We start from the raw sequence: 22,315 nt of genomic DNA, 5'->3' as shown, positions 1-22,315 counted from the left end.
GTTTAGAATCCATTTCAGGCTAAATGCAATGGTATCAATCATGAAAGTGCTTGCTTGGACAATGACGAATCCCCAGCATGAAATGAAAAACAAATTGTTCACAGAACATGAGAACTAGATGTTACTTCTATGTTCATTCATCTAGTCTAGACTCTTCATTTTTTTAGATTATGAAGCCAAGTTTTAAGACTTAAAAGAACTTGTTCCAAGTTGTTGGCCCGAAGCCAGTACGGAGATGTGCCAGGGTGTCATCAACCTTCAGCTCACTTTTCTTTCTGCCATGCCACTTGAGAAATTCAGATCTGTTTGTGATGATTAAATACATTAGTATTTCATCATGGCCATGAAGAGTTCTCATCAAAGTAAATCTCTTACTTTGAGATGAAACAAAGAAATTGGAACTATAAAAATATGGAGGTCTGATGACAGTAGAGGTAAAAACAAACAAACAAACAAACAAACAAACAACAAAAAAAACATGGCTGCCTGGATTTTCTAGCTTTTTTCACATTATAGAAGTTGTGGGGGAAATGACCTGAGCTACCATTACAGTAGTTGATATTACAGGTTCTGAAAATGAAATCCCTCTCCCGAAGGCAGTTTCAATACAGCTACGTGTATGTTATGTGTGTTAGCACATATACACACACAGAAATCTGTTAGCTACTAAACACTGGGCGGGGGTTTCTTTTCAGGGGTGTGTACATATTTGTATTAAATCTACTTAACAACTAAAGAAATGATTCATTTATACCTTCTAATTGGGTTTTACTTCTTAAGAATCATCCTACATGATACTACTTCTAGTTTAATTGTCCTCATTATCCAGTCTTCTTTAATCTACGTCTTTGTCACACATTGCAACCTTTTGCCCTTCGCAGGCAAAAGGCTGATTGGAGTTCGATTTTTTCTTTCTTTCTGGACATCCATGCTAGATCTAGAGGACCACCATCCTTTGCAGAAGAACTCCTAGCTGAATAAGAAGCCCACACTGCTATGAGGAGGGCAACCATCAGGAGACCTAACCAAGTAATTTGTGGGTTCATTCTCTAGTCCTTGGGTCTCTTGGAGTTTGGACCCTGCTCTAGATAGGTTCGAAGGGAAGGGTGTGGGCAGGATGATGGCCACATGGTGAAAGCCTGTCCTTTGAATGAGGCATCACTGAGAGATCATGCACCCCAGGAGTTGGTCTGTGGGTCCGTCCTTATCCAGCCATCTGCTCAGATGTTCCGATAGGGGTCTCTGTGCCAGCAGGGCCCATAGCGGAGGAGGGTAAACAGCAGCACCACCAGGACACCAGACACCAGGCAAAAGGCAACAGCAAGGACGACCCTTAGAACTGTGGGAAAATTGGAAAAGCAATAATGTAACATTAATGGATTGGGAAAATATAAAGATTGTAAAATTAATAGATGAGAAAAATAGGAAGATCATACATCAGTGCCTTAATGGTAAACCTCAGTGACATTTCTGAGGCAACCTTGAAATCAGCATAGTGTGTTGATAAGAACACTAGACTGGGAGCCAGGAGATGACCTGGGGTCCAGTTCTGGTATGACCTTTGACCTCTGGGCCTAAGCTCCACTATAAAGGGAGGGTAATTGAAGTATTTTGTTCGTTCGTTCTTTCTTTCTTTCTCTTTTTTTTGTTTTTTAAGATTTATTTATGTAGGGGTGCCTGGGTGGCTCAGTCAGTTAAGTGTCTGCCTTCAGCTCAAGTCATGATCCCAGCGTCCCAGGATCAAGTCCTGCATAGGGCTCCCTGCTCCCCAGGGAGTCTGCTTTTCCCTCTTCCTCTTCCCCTCCACTTATGCTCTCTCTTTCTCTCAGATAAATGAATGAAACTTAAAAAAAAATGCATTAAGTAAATAAAAGATTTATTTATTTCTTTGATAGAGGGAGACAGGCAAAGAGACCACAAGAGGGGTAGGGTGGGATGGGGGATGGAAGGGCGACCTGTTATGGGATGGGATCCTAGGACCCTGAGATCATGATCTGAGCAAAGTCAGATGCTTATCTGATTGACCCACCCCAGCTGCCTTCCCTCTCCTTTTTTTTTTTTTTTTGACTGAAGTATTTCTAAGGTCCTTTCCCAGCATTAACTTTACACATTATAATATAGTTAAAATGATCAATTGCTAATAGTTTCAGGGTCAAAGGAAATACTATCATTAATTGGGTCTAAAAGAAATGGAATAACATCTTTTAGTTTCTAAATATGATTTTCAGTAAGTATCTTTCAGAGAGGAAACCTTGAGCACATGTTAACAATGACAAGCATTTTTAGGATAACTGTGTACTATTGCTAATCTGTACCTTTATTTATACATATCCCTTTGGTAGCTGACTAGTTGTGGGGAAATACATGGGGTCATTTTTTTATGAGATGCTATTCATTATTTCATCTGGAAAGTTACCCTCTACACACACACACACACACACACACACACTAGTCCATGATACTGTATAAAAAATAAATATCAATTTGTACCATCTCTAAAGGTATGTTGGATCCTCACTGTAAAAATAAAGGATTGCTTGTTGGCTCAGGCAGTGGGAGAGCAAACATCTTTCTGACTGTGGCAGCTCTGTCTACAGAAGCCCAAGTACTCCACTGAACACAGCTGAAAATCACTTATTTAACCTAACCTCATCATTGCAAAGATGAAGGAAAAAAAAGAAGAGGGATTAGGTAATTTGGCCAAGGATAGCAGATAATTGTATTTGGGTTGGAAATGTGGGTTTATCAGTCTCATGATTTTAAAAACTATCTCTTCATTAATGACTCCCATATTTAAATCTGCCCCCAATATATTCATAGGCTCATATATTTAACTGCGTATTTGACATAGTCCCTTGGACATCTCATAGGCATTTCAATCTCAACAAGTCCAAAACTAAGCTCTCAATTCCCTGTGCCCTCCCCTGCCTCAAACTCTGTTCTTCCTGTCACGCTTCCCATTTCAGTTGATGGAAACTTCCTTCTAGTGCCCCAGCCCCAAAGTCTTGGAAACTTCCTCTTTTTCTCTCACATTTTGTAATCAATCTTTCAGGAAATCCTGTTGGTTCTACCAAAAACGATATCCAGAAACCAATGATTTCTCCCCTTCTCTGCCACCACCCTGTTTTGAACCACAATCAACTTTTGCCAGAATCACTACAACATCCTCCTGACTTGTTCCCTATTTTCTGTCCTTTCTCCCCTACAGTCTATTTCCAGCACAACAGCCGAATGACTTAAAGTCAAAACATGACACTCTTCTACTTAAAACAAGTTTGCAATGAATGTTTATCTTACTCAGAATGAAAGCCAAAGTCGTAATGGCAACAGTGTATAAGGCTCTGTAACACTTGGCTTGATTAACCTCTTGGTGTTCCTCTCCTCCCACTCTCCTCTCACTTACTCTCTTTTGGCCACACAGGCCTTCCTGTTGTTCTTAGACATCCCAGAAACACCCCCATCTACTGCCTTTGCTATAGTTGCTACCCTCACCTAGACGCTCTTCTCATGAATCTCTGCATTAAGTAACTCCATCACCTTCTTTGCTCAAATCTCATATAAATATATTTTTCAGATGTATGTATTTATTTCAAGGAGAGAAAGTGAGCAGAGGGAAGGGAAGAAGGAAAGAATCTGAAGCAAACTCCTCCCTGAACCTGGAGCCATATTTGGGGCTTGATCCTACAACCTCGAGATCAAGACCTGAGCTGAAATCCAGACTCTGATGCCTAACCAACTGAGCCACCCAATCTCCCCTCAAACCTCATCTCTCAGTGAGGGCTTTCTATTTATTTTTTATTATTTTTTAAAGATTTTATTTATTTATCTGACACAGAGAGAGATTACAAGCAGGCAGAGAGAGAGGGGGAAGCAGGCTCCCCGATGAGCAGAGAGCCGGATGTGGGGCTCGATCCCAGGACCCTGAGATCATGACTTGAGCCAAAGGCAGAGGCCTTAACCCACTGAGCCACCCAGGCATCCTGAGGGCTTTCCATTTAAAGGTACAACCCAATATGCCCTTTACCCATGCCCACCCCCAGCTTGGCACTTACAATCCTCACCTTCCACAGTGTTTATTATGTTTATTATTTATTATCCATCCCTCTTGCCCTTTAATAGAACATAAGCTTCATGAAGGCAGAAATCTTTGTCTTTTTTGTTCATGAACGTAATCCAGGTACTTACAATAGTACCTGGCACATAGAAGGTACTCGATAAATATTTGTGGAAAGAACTACTGATCTAGAACTCAGTGGTCTTCTCCTGATGTCAGGATGCCTCTTAGCATCATGAGAAGGTGAATATTAATAAAGTTAGATCCTAGTGGACAGGTGCCATTACCACTGTGAATGCAGTTAATATAAAGGTAGAGGGAAATGAATAGACTTGAAGAAGGAAGGAAAGGACTAAATGGAAATGAGCGAAGAAGGCAGAGACTAATGATTCTTTAAAATTAATGTCCTTGGATGACCGTATCTGAAAATTTATTTACAATTATTTTTATTGGCTATGTTGTCATAGTAGTCCCATGGAGTATGCTTTCTCAATCTTTTTCCTTCCTTCCTTCCTTCTTTCCTAGACATGCAGTGGGAACACACCATATGGTAGGCCAGTTATTGGCCTAACCCAGTACTGGATTCTGGATTTCCATGACCCTTGTTTTTGGGAGATTCTAGTGGGAGAATCTGAGAGACAGTTATGAGGTCATGTGATCAACAGTAAAATAAAAGTATAAAAGACTTGCCACTGGAGTAGAGAAAAAGCTGAGATTAACATAAAGCTTTCTATTTAGAAGAGAAAGAGTTGGAAAGCCTTTTGAGAGATGCTAAGATTTGAGCTGACCTTTGAAGTAAATAAGACTTTGCCATGAGACAGAATGAGTTGCACACGAGTGTGTTTGGGAAATGATGAGGAGTCGCTGCAGTATAGCTTCTGGTGGAGTATAGGTTCAGAGATGTAGGTTGGGGCCTAGGTCTTAGAAGGTCTGGTTTGTCTTGGGCACATGGAAATCATTAGCAAGTAGGACACATGGAAGTGACCGGGCTCCATTTGTGCTTAAAACAAGAAAATCACTGCAAAGAAAGATAGGATGGTGGAGATGTTCCAGGCCTGATAACTGCAGAAATGTCTTTGACAAGATACTGAGGGCTCAGCACTGGAAGTGTGGTCCTGACAGTGAGAACGAGGGAATTCTAGCAGACCCCGAAGTGGCCCTGCTGGGGACTAAATGTACTGGTAAAGGAGAAGTGGAATCCTGGGGACCCATGGGTTCTCATTTGGGTAAAGGAGATGATCAGGCTATGAACTGAAACTGGAAGCACATTAAAAAGGATCAGTTTGGCGTGGAGGACATAATAATTTTCATTTCAGTTGTAGGATTGAGATATCGTCTTATCCTCGTAGAAACGATCATTAGGCAGCTGGAGAAAACAGGTCTAGAATGCTACATGGAGATATGGAAATAAGGATTGTAGAAGATGGAGGCCTGGGTGATACTGGCTCATGGTGAGGGCAGAGTGGGGGCACCAAGGACGACACATAGGATGTGAACATTTAGGGGCTGGAAGAAGGGATGAGTCTGAGAACACAGAAAAGACTCAGGAGACAGTCTCTCTCTTTCTCACCCTAATTTTTTAAATTATACACTCCCTGGTACTGTGAAGGATTTTGTGAGTTTGACAGTCATGTTCTAGAATCTGAGAAAAAGAGGGCGTGATCAGTTGTATCTCGTGCGAAGAGACAGTGCTGGAAATGACTGAAAGCCCTCTTACCACACGGGGACATGTGAAACACGTGAAAGCCGCTGAAGGCAGTGTGAATCAGCATTACTTTGCTGGAAACTATTTTGGCAATAAGTATTAAAAGCCCCTACCTCCAAGTCCCGCCTGCTCGTCCTCTTTTTTCCCCTTTGAGAAAGTGTGCCCTCATCCGCATCTTTGGATTACTGCAACAGCCTCCCAGCCCTGCTCCCTGCCTTCAGTCCCACGGCTCTCCAATCTGCTCTCCCCAAGGAGCGCAGAGGTCTTTCTAAAACAAGAAGCCAGTCCCATCATATGTCCTCTGCCTAACCTTTTTTTTTTTTAAGATTTTATTTACCTGGGAGAGAGTGAATGAGAGGGAACAGGAGCAGGGGGAAGAGAAGAGGGAGGGGTTAGGAGAAGGAGAATCAGGCTCCCTGCTGAGCAGGGGACCTGATGTGGGACTTGATCCCAGGACCTGACCTGAGCTGAAGGCAGACACTTAACCAACTGACCCATCCAGGTGCCATCTGCTTAAAACCTTTTAATGGCCAGAGCTACTCAGCTTGTCCTAAGACACTTAATGCCCACCTCCTCAGCATCTTCGTGAGACATAGTTCTTCTAATTCTTAAAACGCTGCATGCTGTGTCTAGCCTTTGGGCTTCTACACATTTTCTCTCTTTTTTTCTGGTAACTTTCCCCTCTTTCCTCACCTCTACTCTCTCAGTTAATTCTTTCTCTCCTTTAGGCTTTAGTTTAAACATCACTCCCTCTGAAAAGCCTTTTCTGACCGCTTAGACTTAAGCTAATTGCCTTTCCCATCTGTCCTTTATTATAGTGTTTACCATCCTTAACCATCAGGGCTTCTTTAATTCTTTATCTCCCTGTCCTCCCCGCCTGCCTCCCCATGCCTCTGCCAAAGGGTCTGGGTCACATGGGGGCAATTTTCTTGTCTTGCTGCTATTTCCTCAGCAGACTTAATGCCTCCTCCACAGACACTGATTAGGTACATAATACGTACTAAAAAAAAAGCTACTGTTTATTGAATATTCACATACTTTGATCCACTAATTTAATTTTTGGGAATCTGACCCAGGGGGATAGTCAAGAAGCTGGTGTGGGATAGAAAGGGAAGATGATACAGTAGAAATATGGTGGAGAGTGTGAGGCTTGAATCCTGACCCTACCACTTGAGGCATGTTATTTTCTGAGGCTCAGTTTTCTTCTCTGTAAAATGGGGATGTGTGGTATTGGCAGGAAAATGAAGACAGGTTGCTGGATTAGGCACTGATGACTTTCAAAAGGGATGTTTCCAAAGAGGGATAGTAGGAAGACCATCATTTTTTTGAATAGCTCAGGAGAGAGAGAGATGAGGAAATACAGAATGTAAATGATTAATTAGTTCAAGAAAATTGGGATTGAAGAGACTGAGAGCAGGTGCTTGAAGCTACTCTTTGAGGAGAGATTTGGGAATGTTCCTAGTAGAAGGAAGCCAGAGCAGAGGAAGAAAATGAAGCTAAGTAAGATTCGTCAAGGTCCTCGGAGATGAGCGGTGGGATCCTATACATGAGAAAAGGAGTTAGGTTACTCAGGGAGGAACATGTTTTCCTGAGGGGCAGCAGTAAAGGCAGGTTAAGGCTACTAACATATTTTGAGGTAGTGACAGCAGAACCTAAAAGACTTTTCAATGGACCGTCTTGCTCTTCTTAGGACATCTCATAAGAATTAAGGAAGCCAAGATGGAATTCAAAGTTTGGGGAAAATAACAAGGCTTTCCTGTAGAATACAGGAGAAGAGTCCAGTAAGGGTGAATGTGTTTGCCAAGAAGTGCTGAAAGATCCAGCTGGGGTGCAATAGAAATTTCAACGTTCATAATCTACAGTGGTAACCATAGGTTCCTGTTCCACTCAGCCGATCAGAATGTAGAAACTGTGTGGTTGGCTTAATCAAGGGTTGGATATTGCTGTGGTGGGCAGTGTATATGGGATGGGCCACTAGAGTGATGTCAGACTTGCCTAAATGGAGGACAGGTGTGGGATTGAGGAGTGAGTTGGTGTATACCAAAGCAAGTTCCCACTGTCATTAATGAAGGATGACCCATGTCCTGGGAAACTGATGATAAGTGGCAACAAGAATGAGAAATGGGTGCTGTCATTGGCCTTCTCTCTGAGGGAGGGGTGGTGCTGGAAGGGGCTCTAAATAGCAATGGGGGAACAAGAGAATGCCAAGGTAACTGTGATGAAAACAGACCAAACATCACAGACATATTGGCATATACATATGCATTTGTAGTTAGTGACTGGGCCTTTATAGTGTAGTCACATTTGAGGCTCATTTGTAGCTTCTCTCCCCTATTTATTGAACACTTGGGTTCTAGGCTTCTGATATCTGGGCCCAGCACGAAGAAGTCAGGCTAAGTATGAAGGGCTGAATATGTATTTATTTATTTAGATTTTATTTATTCATTTGACAGAGAGACAGCGAGAGAGGGAACATAAGCAGGGGGAGTGGGAGAGGGAGAAGCAGGCTTCCCGCTGCACAGGGAGCCCCATGCGGGGCTGGATTCCAGGACCCTGGGATCATGACCCCAGCTGAAGTCAGGTAGATGCTTAATGACTGAGCCACCCAGGCGCCCCTGTTGATTTATGTTTAAGGTTTATTTATTTATTTTGAGAGAGACAGAGAGAGAGGCGGGCAGGGCAGAAGGAGAGAGAGAATTTTTTTTTTTAAGATTTTATTTATTCATTTGACAGACAAAGATCACAACTAGGCAGAGAAGCAGTCAGAGAGAGGAGGAAGCAGGCTCCCTGCTGAGCAGAGAGCCTGATGTGGGGCTTGATCCCAGGACCCCGGAATCAGGACCTGAGCGGAAGGCAGAGGCTTTAACCCACTGAGCCACCCAGGCCCCCGGAGAGAGAGAATCTTAAGCAGACACCCAGCTGAGTGGGGAGTGCAGCTCAGGGTTCCATCTCACAATCCTGAGATCACAACCAGAGCCAAAATCAAGAGTGGGATGCTTAACCAACTGAGCCACCCAGACACAACAGGGCTGAACATTTATTCACTTAGTAAATTTTGACAGAAGGTACCAGGTTCTAGGCATTGTCTGAAGATTCAAGGTGTATAAAGGTCTGGATCTTGCCTTGGGCATGTGGATATTTACTGTGAAGTCTCAGGTTGATAAAGACTATAAGCGTGGAAACTAGAACTTCCCATCACTAATTCTCCTTCCCATGAAATATGTGGTGTTGGAGACGGAGAAAGGGTTTGGGAGACTGTTAGCAAAGAAAGTCTGACAGTGTCAGTAAAATTCTGCAATTAAGAAAGTATTTTCTAAAAAAGAATTTTTATCATTTTCAAGTAACATAGTGTGGAACTTAGACTTAAGAATTTCCCAGCAAAGACTCTGCTTAACTTAGTTGATATGAGAATGAAACTGATTGGGTCTACTAGCACAAGTAAATAACACTGCTTATAGGTGAGGGTAGGATTTCATGGGTGGTGGGACTGTCAGGCATTCTGCGTGTACTTTATTTAATGGTTTGTCCTGCTTTCTTTTCTTTTTTTAAAAAAATTTATTTATTTATTTGCCAGACAGAGATCACAAGTAGGCAGAGAGAGAAAGGGAAGCAGGCTCCCCACTGAGCAGAGACCCGCCCCCCCCCCCCATGTGAGGCTGGATCCCGGGATCCTGGGATCATGACCTGAGCCAAAGGCAGAGGCTTTAAGCCACTGAGCCACCCAGGCACCCCTGTCCTGCTTTCTGTACTGGCTTTCTCAGGATACCCTAAATATTCTGTAGTCATCTTTATTTCCCCTCCCCAATATAATATAAAAATCCAGTAGTTAAAACTATTATTCAAATGTATCTGGGCACCCCGTACTTTTATTAGCTAAATTTTGTGGCCCTACTAAGAAATCACTCAATACCTATAACCTCTTATACTTTGGCCTGCTTAATGGTGTCTCTGTCAAGGCAAATAGGACTTTCTGTTCCAGGAATTCCCCCACGCTGATCACAGTCTGTCTTTCTGAAATTTTCACCTGCTGCCCCAACCATCACTCTTTGAGACCACATGGAACAAATCTAAATGTTTTTCCTTAAAGGAGTTCAGATTTTGAATTCATCTTGCTGGAAACCACCTTATGTTATAGACTCTTAACAAGCTCTCTATGAGCTAACGCCAGTGGCGTGCTAGTAAACTGCATCAAAACCACAAGAAACAAAACTAATTTGTGGCATATGCTGATTTCTGTGGTGAAAATGCTCCTGCTAGGACACCATGACCAATTTCACACTGCCAAAGTCAAGTCTCTGAGTTAAGAGTTGGGAAAGATGTGCGCGTGGCACTCTTGAGGTTGGTAGGTATTGGCTCCAGCACAACAATCCCTAAGTTTTCTCTTTATTAACATATTTTGTAATTATTTTCACTCTATTTGAATATTAAGTTGCTGACCCTAGTGTGCGAGAGAGAGCATGAGGGTGGTGGGGCAGAGGGAGAAGCAGGTTCCTGCTGAGCAGAGAGCCTGACATGGGGCTCGATCCCAGGACCCTGCGATCATGACCTGAGCTGAAGGCAGATGCTTAATCGACTGAGCCACCCAGGTGCCCTGACACTGGTGTCTTGAGGAAAAGAGTTTTATAAACACTCTACAGGTAGGTTTGGTAAGAAGAGGGGACAGATCAGCTATGGAGAATAAAGGAGAGGTTGGGATCAAAAGTTAACTCCCAGGTTACTGGGTATTGCTGCAAATCAAGATAGAGACAGTAGGTTCAGGGAGGAACGATAAGTAATTTATACATTCCTGGAGCAAATATTTATTGAGTGCTAATCCATGTCAGGCACAGCTATTTCTGAGGACAGATCTAAGAGAGAACACAACAGATAAAGATCCTTGCTCTTGTGGAGATGATATTTTATCTTATTAGAATTGGCCCCTTGATTACCTGTGGGAATCTCCTTAGACCCAGAATCTTCTACTGAATAACTCTACTACCCTTTCCAGGTTCAAGCCACTAAGACATTTGATAAATGGCTTTCTAGTACCTTGTGCCACACCATTAGAAACCTCCATCCAAACTGATTTCTTATGGTGCAGCTGTTACCTCCTACAGATTGCCTTGGCTGCCATTCCTGACTGCTTCCATCCCTCTGAATCCAGTTAACTCTAGTCCCCTCACAGCCCTTGTAGTCGTAAGATACAACCCTTGTGTAATATGTATCTTTGTGCTTCCCCGCTACATTATACATTTTCCCAGGGTGTTTTCTTGCAAGTTCCCCCTTAACAGATGAAGCAGAGCCGTCCATCAGCTTAGCCTTTTTCTGAAGCAGTAAAGTCCGAACTTAGTACATTTTCAATGTAAGATATTCATCTAAGCGAGTCAAAATCATTTTTACTTTCCATTAATATTTTCCTTCCAGTTACATTAAGATAAAATCCCCAAACAAATATAGAGCCCCTCAAATCAGTCCTTCTTGGATTTCATTCTAATTTAACACATACTTTTCACAATTCATCGTAACAGTAATGTTCTGAACTCCCTACTAGCGACTTTATTCACTGTTTTACATTTGGCTTACTGCTGGAGGGAAGTTACATGCACAGGGAGGGAAGGGTAACTAGATGGTACTGCTGGGGACAAATATTTACTTGGGAAAAAGTAATACAAATAAATATACCAACATCAAATGTCAGTCATCGCATAACCCACTAGGCAAGGGAATAGCTTTGCTCTGGACTCTGGCATCCAGCAGATACCATCTCTAGAAACCGTTTCATCTTTATCTGTCATGGTCACGTGGCACAGTGTTCTCTAGATGTGTTGCACCTGCCACCCGGGAAATCTACACGAGTCTAAAGGGTGTCATTGGCACATGAGTTCTTCTTGCACAGTGAGTCATTTCCGCAGGACCTGTGAACTTGCTTAGGTTTTCTGAAGATCCCAGGATCCAAAGCCTTACACATCCCTCTTGTGCTCAGGACAGCCATCACACAGCCATACTTTCAATATTCCAGTAAGTTTTGATCTTGGAGGCACTTAGAACATTCTTACATTTATAATTTTATTCCAGTTTGATACATGTCATCGTACTTTCTCTCTTAAAACCAACTCCAGAGTCGGCATCTCTTACCAGCTTCGTGGGAAACCACCCATGCAGGGTTCTCATCTCTGGTGTGTTGTGTGCTTAAATAATATTACTTATTTGCTAGGATGTCTGTGCTCCAAGAGCTGCCATATATATTATATACAACAAAGTTTTCCGGCAAAGTTTGCTTTTGGTTTCTTCAAAAGTAACGTACAATTTCCAGGGCTAAAGGATACAAAGAGGTATTTACTTTTCAGCTTTTCTACCCCATATGTTTTAACATAAATAGAAAAAGATAGGACCAGCTTCCCAGTGTAGACGATTTCTGTAGATGGTTCCACTGTATTCATTTTTCTGCCTTTCCTTGCAAGAAGGCCAGAACCAATAGGTAAGCTGGTCCTTTGCCCATCTGCCTAGGATCAACTTTTTCCTTTCCTTGCTCTTACTCTAGATTATGGATTTTGTTTGAAATCTGTTTCACTTCAGACACTTAAAGAACAACCTCATTTAATCCCACTCAAGTGATAGCTGGGAGTTCTTAAAAAAAGACCCCAAAACTGTGTGGCCAATCATATAGCTCATGGCAGGCCCATGAACTTTGATCTAAGTTTAATCTCTGATTCTATTTTGACATGATACCCTTTTCTATTAACACTAGAAAAACCAAGTCAAGGTTTAGGCAAGGGGGAGCAGGGAGAGAGGTAGGAGTTGACTGAAGTCGGGGGCCCCTGAAACAGACAATTATCACCCTGAACCCATTTCCCTCAAATCTGGGGGTGATGGCCGAGTCATATTCTCAAAGCCACATCTGCCTGGAGAAAGGGTATTCTGCCTTTTCTGCAGAGCTCTGCAGACACACTAACTCAAACATCCCCGGTACCTTGGTCTTTGCTTGTGGTCATACACTCCGTGGACCAGTCTTGGGGGATCACAGGAGCAACCAGCTTAGTAAACTCCGTCAGAGGACAGCTGGGAATGCAGCCTGGCAGCGTGAGGGGATATGGCTCGTGCTGTGTCTCATTCCGGTAGTACATCTCTACAAAGTACTCCCTGGTGGGGGAAGGTAGAAGACAGAGCTGTTAGCTCTGTGTTGTTGAACTGCCATTGAGTTATTTTCCACCTGGCTCATAATATGTCAGCTGTAGTTAAGAAGTTAAGAAGTTAGGGGCTTCTGGGTGGCTTAGTCGGTTAAGCATCTGCCTTCGGCTTGGGTCATGATCCCAGGGTTCTGGGATCAAGTTCTGCATTGGGCTCCCTGCTCAGCGGGGAGTCTGCTTCTCCCTCTGCCCCTCCCCACCATGTGCTCTTTCTCTCAAATAAAAAAGATCTTAAAAAAAAAAAAAGTTAAGAAGATAGAGGTTAAGAGGGGAAGAATTTATAGGAATGAGTGAATATTAGCTAACTTAGGTGTGAGAATGGGTAGATTGGTACAGGTGGGCCAGATCCAGAGGGTGGAAATGGGAGGGCTGGTTTGTTAGATAACCAGGGGCAAAAGAGGTGGGGACCAGAAGGCTTAATTGGAGAGGGAGCTGAAAGGAGATGGTTGGGGGGAATTGGGGTGATCTGAAGAGACTTTGAGTAAGAAGTGGGGAGCAGGTGGGATATTGGGTTTTCCTTCTCTTGTTCTCTCCCCTTCATGATTCTCATTTACTTCATTTTCTCTCTTCTTCTCTCAGGATTTCTTTTAGGTTTTCCTCTGAACGAAGGTATCTCTGCTCTCCTCCCTCATATTTGATACTTTATTTGAAAAAACAAGGTGTATGCCAGCCTTATAAAATTAGTTTGAGAGCCTATGGAGTCATTTGCCAAAGAGGCAGGAAAGAAGCTCAGGTAGGATTTAGTGATCATTCTTGGGGTAGAAACCTCACAACTGCAACCATTGGGTGTTTTTATAAGTAAGCCTTTTAAAATATCACTTTCAGGGGTGCCTGGGTGGTACAGTTGTTTTTAAGCACCTGACTCTTGGTTTCGGCTCAGGTCATGATCTCATGGTCAGGGGATTGAGGCCCAAGTCGGGCTCTTTGCTAGATGCGAAGTCTGCTTGAGATTCTCTCTCTCTCCCTCTACCTCTCCTGCTTGTGCTCTCTCTGTCTCTAAAATGAATAAATAAATCATTAAAAAAATTTCACTTTTAAAAGCCACATAACCAGTAGTAACCACAAGTATATGTGTGTATGTATGTACGTGTGTGTGTGTGTGTGTGTGTGTGTGTGTGTGTGTGTATGAGGATTTATCTACTTATTTGTCAGAGAGAGAGAGGGAGGGAGGGAGCATGAACAGGGGGAGCACAGGCAGAGGGAGAAGCAGGCTCCCCACTGCCAAGCAAGGAGCCTGATGTGGGACTCAGTCCCAAGACCCTGGGATCATGAACTGAGCCAAAGGCAGCCGTTTAACAGACTGAGCCACCCAGACATCCCTAGAGATATGTTTTTCAAAACTTCCCAATATTATGTGAATGACTACTTATACCCCGGAATGATTTTCCCAGTGACAGCATCTTTTTTCTCAAGATGATATGGCAAAGATGACTAATAGTTGATCAAAATTCATGATTCTCTTTCCACATACTAGAGTTATGGCTGAGAAGGGACTACATTTCCCAGACTCCCTTGCATGTAGGTGAGACCAGGCAACTAGATGCATTCCTTGGAGATACTGTGGGTTTGGTTTCAGACCACCACAATAAAGCAAATATTATAATACAGTGAATCAAATCAATTATCTGGTTTCCCAGTGCATACAGAAGTTATGTTTATACTACACTGTAGTGTATTAAATGTGCAATAGCATTACACCTAAAAAATGTGTGTAAGTTAATTAAGAATACTTTATTGCTCATCAAAAGAAATGAAATCTTGCCATTTGCGACAACATGGATGGAACTAGAGCGCATCATGCTTAGTGAAATAAGTCAAGTGGAGAAAGACAACTATCATATGATCTCCCTGATGTGAGGAAGTGGTGATGCAACATGGGGGCTTAAGGGGGTAGGAGAAGAATAAATGAAACAAGATGGGATTGGGAGGGAGACAAACCATAAGTGACTCTTAATCTCACAAAAAAACTGAGGGTTGCTGGGGGGAGGAGGGTTGAGAGAAGGGGGGTGGGGTTATGGACATTAGGGAGGGTATGTGCTTTGGTGAGTGCTGTGAAGTGTGTAAACCTGGCGATTCACAGACCTGTACCCCTGGGGATAAAAATATATGTTTATAAAAAATAAAAAATTAAAAAAAAAAGAAAAAAAAGAGAATACTTTACTGCTAAAAAAATGCTAACCATCATCTGAGCTTGCAGCAATTTGTAATCTTTTTGCTGGTAGAGGGTCTTGCCTCAGTGCTGATGGCCTCTGACTGTAGGGTGGTGGTTGCCGAAGGCTGGAGTGACTGTGGCAATTTATTAAAATAAGGCAACAGTGAAGTCTGCCACATTGATTGACCCTTCCTTTCACCAACCATCTCTCTGAAGCATGTGATGCTGTTTGTGAGCATTTTACCCACAGTAGAACTTCTTTCAAAATTAGAGTCAGTGCCCTCAAATCCTGCTGCTACTTCATCAACTGAGTTTATGTGATATTCTCAATCCTTTGTCATTTCAGCAATGTTCCCAGCATCTTCACCAGGCGTAGTTTCCATCTCAAGAAACCACCTTCTTTGCCCATCCATAAGAAGCAACTCCTCACCCGTTAGTTTGGTCATTAGGTTGTAGCAGTCCAGTCCCATCTTCAGGCTCTGCTTCTAATTCTAGTTCTCTTGCTATTTCTACCACATCTGCACTGAAGTCTTAAATCCCTCTAAGTCATCTATGAGGGCTTTGGAATCAACTTCCTCCAAACTTCTGTTAATGTTGATATTTTGACATCTTCTCCTGAATCATGAATGTTCTTAATGGCGTTTAAAATGGTGAATCCTTTCAATTTACTTTGCCCAAATCCATCAAAGAGGAATCACTAGTGTACCTATGGGAGTTATAGCCTTCTATAGGAAGTTATGTTTATACTACACTGAAGTGTATTAAATGTGCAATAGCATTACACCTAAAAAATGTGTGTAAGTTAATTAAGAATACTTTATTGCTAAAAAAATGCTAGTCATCATCTGAGCTTGCAGCGAGTTGTAATCTTTTTGCTGGTAGAGGGTCTTGCCTCAGTGCTGATGGCCTCTGACTGTAGGGTGGTGGTACATAACTTCCTATAGAACCCTGTGTCCCCAAATCACAGTATGATTGAGTCACCTCCTAATGGGTCAGGTCATCTCTCTCTATCTTTCTTTTTTTAGGGGGAGAGGGGGAGGAGGAAAGGAAAAGAGAATCTTAAGCAGTCTCCATGCCCAGTGCTGAGTTTGAGGTGTGGCTCGATCTCATGACTCTAAGATCATGACCCTGAGATCATGACCTCAGCCAAAATCAAGAGTTGACACTTAACCGACTGAGCCCCCCAGGTGCTGCAACCAACCACGGACATCACTGGTGGAGTATTAGATGAATGAAAAAGAAGTGTCCATTGGGATAAGCCTCTGAGAATCTGAGGTTCATTTGTACGGTAACCAAAATTGCCCTTATTAGTTAATATATGTTTTTTAAAAAAGATTTTATTTATTTATTTGAGAGAGAGAGAAAGAGACAGTGACAGAGATAGCAAGAGACAGAGCACAAGTGGGGAGGAGAGGGAGAAGCAGTTTCCTGATGAGCAAGAGCCAGTTGTGGGGGTCAATTCTAGGACCCTGGGATCATGACATGAGCCTAAGGCAGACACTTGATGGACTGAACCACCCAGGCGCCCCTGTTAATATATCTGTAAAACAGTTTTAGGGGACTCAAAAGTGCCTCTACTGATGAAGACACAAGTTAGGATGCATACAAAGAGTTTGGATAAAATTGTTTCATGAAATTTGAAAGTGTAAAAAAATAGCAATATTTTTAACTTAGGGAATTATTTTGCATAGTATTTTATTTTAGGTACTTATATTTTTTATGTACTTAATTGAAAATTAAATATTTTAAGAAATATTTAATACAATACAATAATATTATATAATAATAATAATAATAATAATAATAATAATAATAATAATAAAAAACAACCCTGGGGTCCAGTATTAAGTGTGAAAAGCACCTCTTAGATACTTACCCCTTCTCAAGATACAATTCCATTATGTGGCACGAAGCATAGGGAGGAAGGATTCCATTGTAAACATCTAGTGCCATCTGTAGGCCACTCACGGTAGTGTCATGCTGTGGGAATTTGAAACAAATCATTTTTCCATCTTTACCTTTGGTTCAGATGTACATTCCACAGGTAGTACTAAGCACTTGTAGAGAACCATGATGGTTTCTGAATCACTTAAATTTGTCATACCCCCCTGGTAGAGAGGGGGAAGGGCTAATTTTGGTGGAGCATCTGTTGTGTGCTAGGCAGTACATTCCCATTAAAAAGATGAACAAACAGGGGGCACCTGGGTGGCTCAGTCATTAGTGTCTGCCTTGGGCCCAGGTCATGATCCCAGGGTCCTGGGATCAGAGCCCCACATCAGGCTCCCTGCTCAGCAAGAGGCCTGCTTCTCTCTCTACCACTCCCCCTGCTCCCCCTTCTCTATCCCTTTCTCTATAAAATAAATAAATGAAATCTTAAAAAAAAAAAAAAAAAAAAAAGAACAAACAGGCCCAGATAAGTTAAATAACTTGCTTGATGTCATATAACCCCAAAATGGAAGAAAGTAAATTTGAGTCTGGTGTTCAGGTTTTGTACCATGCTTTTCCCCAGTTGAACATCGGCTGTTCTAGATTGTTTAAATTTTAAAACATTTTGGAACATATTGATGCTAGATTATATTTCTTCTACAGATTAGAATAATCTGATTTTAAAGTTGGAGAAGAGGAATGCCTGGGTGGCTCAGTTGTTTAAGTGTCTGCCTTTAGCTCAGGTCATGACCCCAGGGTCCTGGGATTGAATCCCATGTCAGGCTCCCTGCTCAGTGGGGAATCTGCTTCTCCCTCAGCCTCTCCCCCTGCTTGTGCTCTCTCTCTCTCAAATAAATGAATAAAAAATATCTTTAAAAAGTAAAGCTGGGGAAGAATATATAAGGTTATAAATGTTAGAGAGGTCAAAATGTAAGGAAATAGAGAGCATAGCTCAAAAGTAATTGTTAGTTGTTTATCCCCGAGTGGCTGGAGGGCACAGGGGGCTGGTTTTCAGTCCCAGCTTTGCCACTGATTAACTTGATAATATTTGAAAGTCCTCAGCATCTGTATCTACAAAATGGGCAAAACGTTTGGGTGCCTAAACTATATGGCATGTACACATATTAAAAAGGGCTTAGAACTGATTTCCTGGACAAGGAACTAGTTACGGAATTATAACTTGCAAGAAGTCACACCAATTAGAACAGGAAACCAGATGAGAAACTAAAAAAACTGGCAGAATGGACTGGTTTCAGGAAGCCCCTCTCCAGAAGGACTACATTCTGTTCCATCCATGAGCTTTTGTCTTACACCACTCAGAACCTTTGATGATAAACAGACTTCCCTGTATCTGGAGTTACTTCTTCCATCTTCCTGCAGAATGAAAACGTGGCTTTCTCCAGCCAAGTCACATCTGAGAAACGCTCCATCATAAAGAAGTGGGTGGGAAGCCGAGTTCCCATACTGTGTGTCCTGATTGCAGGACTCATTGCAGACTCCATGTACAGCCATTTCAGTGCTCAATGCACCCCTTGAATCCCACCCCCAACTCCCTGAACAGTGCCTCTTTCCCTGGCTCCTGCTCCTCAGATTGAAGTCTTCTTTCTGCATCCAATGTAGCTCTAACTTCACGTTGCAGCTCTCTCCCCCCCTTCTCTCCTCTAGTCCCTTTGTCTCTTGGAATTTCTATTTGGGCGCTGCCTGGCATTTCAAACCCAGCTGTCTAAATTGCTACATCTCCCTGGCCCAAGAGCACCTCTGTTAATGGCTCCACCCTCCTTCCAGTCCTGGAGGCTTGAAACATAGCCTTCACCTGTGGTTTTCCCTCCACATCCTTACTCCCCGCCCACATCCCATTCATCACCGCATCCCGTTCCTGCTCTGCTTTTAGTTTGGAACAGAAGGGATGCTTCCCTTCTCCGTGCCACCAAAGACTTGCTTGTGCTGCATTTCTATACTGCTTTGTAGGGTGTTTATGTTTTTTTGTGAGTTCTAGATCGTCAACTCCTCAAGGGCCAGAATTATGTATCAAATTTTAAAATTAAAATTAAAAAGAATTTAAAAGTGCCAACCACACAGTGGTCATATAGACACATATTTAGGATAGCTGAAGAATCAATATCTAAAATGTTTACCATCGATTGGGCAAAAGGGAGGTGATGATGAAGAAAATGAGGCTCCCTCCTTAAAGAGATCACTGCCTGAACGGATGGCTGTTGAGTGGAGGTGAAAATACTTACCGCGGAATACATGACGAGTTTTCTGTGGTTCGATGGCTGAGTTGCACTGTTCATGTTTTTGAGGATCTCACTGACCAGGACACCTTCAAAAAGACAGACCAACAAAGGAGCTGAACCAAACATGGGCTTAAACATTTTGTTAATTCCTACTTTGCGATTCTCCCTGCCCTGAGTCTCAGAACTTAAGAGAGGAAAAGAAAGAACTCTGGTTGAGCACCTACTGTGTGCTTTATGTTATTTTACTGAATTCTGACTTCTGTTCCCCATTTATAGTGAGAAAGCTGAGGCCCAGCCACATATAGTGACTCATATACAGGCTGGGCAAGGAGAGTTGGATTGGCACACGAGGACCTTACTATCCCCAGATTTTGTCCAAACGTGAGAAAGGAGGTTGAGGAACTTGGAAGGAATTACAAATGGCATTTTTCAGACAGTTGCTAGCTGGAGCTTTTCTCTAGGGAAGCCCTGAAATGATAGCCTGGCATTTACTTTGTAGACAATCTATCTACTTTTTCTTCATCCCTCTTGCACAACTCTGTGCACCTGGCATCCCTCTTTGACTACTCTGAGGTAGTCAAACCTGTGGGAGGCCATGGGAGTAGCAGCTCTCTGGATGTCTGTACAGGTCATGGGATATCTTCTGTGGACCATTTCTCCAGGTGACCCTGGGGATTACTATTAGAGGGCAGCCAGCATCTTCCATCTGAGGGCTCCCTAGAGGAGAGCTCTCACCCTCATATTTGTTGTTCCTCACCAGGAACACCACTCTGAGTCTCCATCCTCTTGGCAGATGCTGAAGGCTGAGGGGTATCTTGGGGTGCTAGGTCCTGGCTTGAGGACATGGTGCCCCAGGGATTTCCACAACCATCACTGGAAGACTCCTTATATCTCTGGTGCTTTTTTTTTTTTAAAGATTTATTAATTTATTTGAGAGAGAGAGAGAGTGAGCACAGGAAGGAGTGGCAGAGGAAGAGGGAGAGAGAGAAAGACTGAAACAGACTCCACCCTGAATGTGGAGCCGGATGTGGGGCTCAATCCCATGACCCGGAGATCACAAGCCAAAACCAAGAGCTGTACTCAACCCACTGTGCCACCCCTCCCCCACCCCCTGGGTGGTTTCTTTACTACATGTGTACTCTCCTGGCTCCAGAATGACAAGTTTGTTTCTGTAAAGAGTAGGGCGTTGATGTTAACAGACTGTCATTCCAGACTCTGTGGTCCACTCAGCCAACAAACTGAGCAGCTACCACAGGTCAGATACTATGCTAGGTGAATCAGACGCCTGCCCTTAAAAAGCTCATAAAATAGTACAAAGAGACTGTTTATTCATCTGTCTACCAAGAAGCACCATAAAGGGCTAATTAGGAAGGGAGGCAGTCTGCTCTTTCTGTAGATTCTGGACGCCCCCGACTAGGAATGGAAGAAGCAGGAAGCCACATCTCCAACAAGTCTATATCACTCTGCTTCAGAGAAGGTGGCTTTCTCAGCATCCTTTAGGGACAATACCATCATCTATCAGAAACCTGACTTCCACAAGTGCCTCTGCAGCAGGCGTCGGTGTCGATAATGGGATATGATATCAGCTCTTGGTTCTGGGGTGATGGTCCATCTCGCCCCAGAAGAACCCAGGGGTAACCACCACAGTTTTCCCCAGACTCTGGCATGCCAATGATTGTGTTCATGGGAGGGAACACTGAAGTTCCGAGACATTCAGCAACTTGTTCAAGATTCCACACCATGTGCATAGAGGGGATGAATTTCTCTGAACCCAGCATCTCTTAATCCTTAGGCTACCCTAAGGATTAAGTAGCACAGGCTAGCTTCTGAGTTCCCTGTTGCATCATCTGGTGACTGCTACACTCGACGAAGTATCACCAAGTAGAAGACACAAACTTCCCTTCCCACACACTCTTGAGCTATAGCAGGGGCTGGCACACTTTCTGTGAAGGACCACAGTCAACGTTTTAGGTTCTGGGACCCTACGGTTGGCCATAACTGTTCCCTTTCAGGGGGAAGCCCCAAAACAGCCATAGTCCTACCTAATGAGTATGGCTGAGTTTCAGTCACATTTTACTTATAAAAAATAGGCAGAGGCTGGATTTGGCTTGCAGGCTCTAGCTTACACCAACCTGCAGCACAGAGCAAGGAGATGTTGGTCTTGATACAGATACAACCAGCCATATATCCAAAATTCCTACACGTATCATAGGAATTTTTGTGGTGTGTATGTGTGTGTGTGTGTGTGTGTGTGTAGAAGGAGGTGGGTGGAGGAGTACAGAGTACCAAATTGTGGCATCCCTAAAACCAACTCATGGAACAAAAGTTTGGCAAAGATGGGAAGATGCCAGTCAAAGTCCTGATGTTCCTGTGTGACTCTGTGTCACCCAGACAATACATGTTTTCTCTGTAGGATTGTGTTTAGCTGCCTCATCATCCAACAAGCACGCAGCTGACAAATCTCCCTTGCCTAGCCAGATCCAAACAATAGGCTGAACTTGGGTTTTGGCAGGAATCACTCAGGAAAGGATTTCCTGGCCAGTCAATAGCCTGGACTTCTCCAGAGTACAGGACAGGTGCGTTCACACCAATACCCGCCTTTGAAGTCCGAAACCAAAAGGAACACCTGAGGGAAGGACTCTAAACAGACAGGATCTAGTTTAATACACTCATCAGAGGGGAAACCCGGATTGAGCCGGGAAGTGACCTCCCTGAAATGCCATGTCTAGTAGTCAAAGGAAAACAAGAAGAAACGTGAACAAACTCTGAGGAAAACGCCCAGTTTTCCTCCCTATACAGACGCCTGCATCTATTATTAGACTATTCTCAGTTTCTGTCTGGCTTCCCCTGCCCACGTCTTCAGCATTTCTTGCATCGAGAGAAGCGCTTCTGAATTTTTGTGTTTCGTGAGGTGCCTAGGGATTTCAGGAGAAGGCAGATTCTGATCCAGCCGGTCTGGGGTGGAGCCTGAGATCCTGCATTTCCAACCAGCAGCTTGCTGATGCAGTTGCTGCTGCTGCTGCTCCCTGGCCTGCATGTCCAGTAGTGAGAGGCTGAAGACCTCAGCCCATTGTG

General features: G+C 43.2%; 1 protein-coding gene across 2 annotated transcripts in view; it reads right to left on the bottom strand.

Annotated features, from left to right (window-relative positions):
- Positions 1-485: 485 nt before the first annotated feature.
- The window catches only part of ACP3 (acid phosphatase 3), a 46,383-nt gene continuing 24,553 nt past the window's right edge, over positions 486-22,315 (bottom strand). Inside the window, exons 8-11 of one of the 2 annotated variants that reach the window (XM_032333138.1) lie at positions 19,244-19,326; positions 16,954-17,057; positions 12,709-12,878; positions 486-1,339 (exon numbers count right to left, since the gene is read on the bottom strand). In XM_032333138.1, coding sequence (XP_032189029.1) covers positions 1,221-1,339; positions 12,709-12,878; positions 16,954-17,057; positions 19,244-19,326 — 476 coding nt within the window. In that variant the 3' untranslated portion in view covers positions 486-1,220. Of the gene's footprint in view, positions 1,340-11,128; positions 12,054-12,708; positions 12,879-16,953; positions 17,058-19,243; positions 19,327-22,315 lie in introns of those variants that run through there. The other variant, XM_032333148.1, reaches the window with a different exon arrangement.

This window comes from Mustela erminea, chromosome 1, assembly GCF_009829155.1.
Source record: "Mustela erminea isolate mMusErm1 chromosome 1, mMusErm1.Pri, whole genome shotgun sequence".
Lineage (NCBI taxonomy): Eukaryota > Metazoa > Chordata > Mammalia > Carnivora > Mustelidae > Mustela > Mustela erminea.
This window is presented reverse-complemented; position numbering and strand designations above follow the sequence as displayed.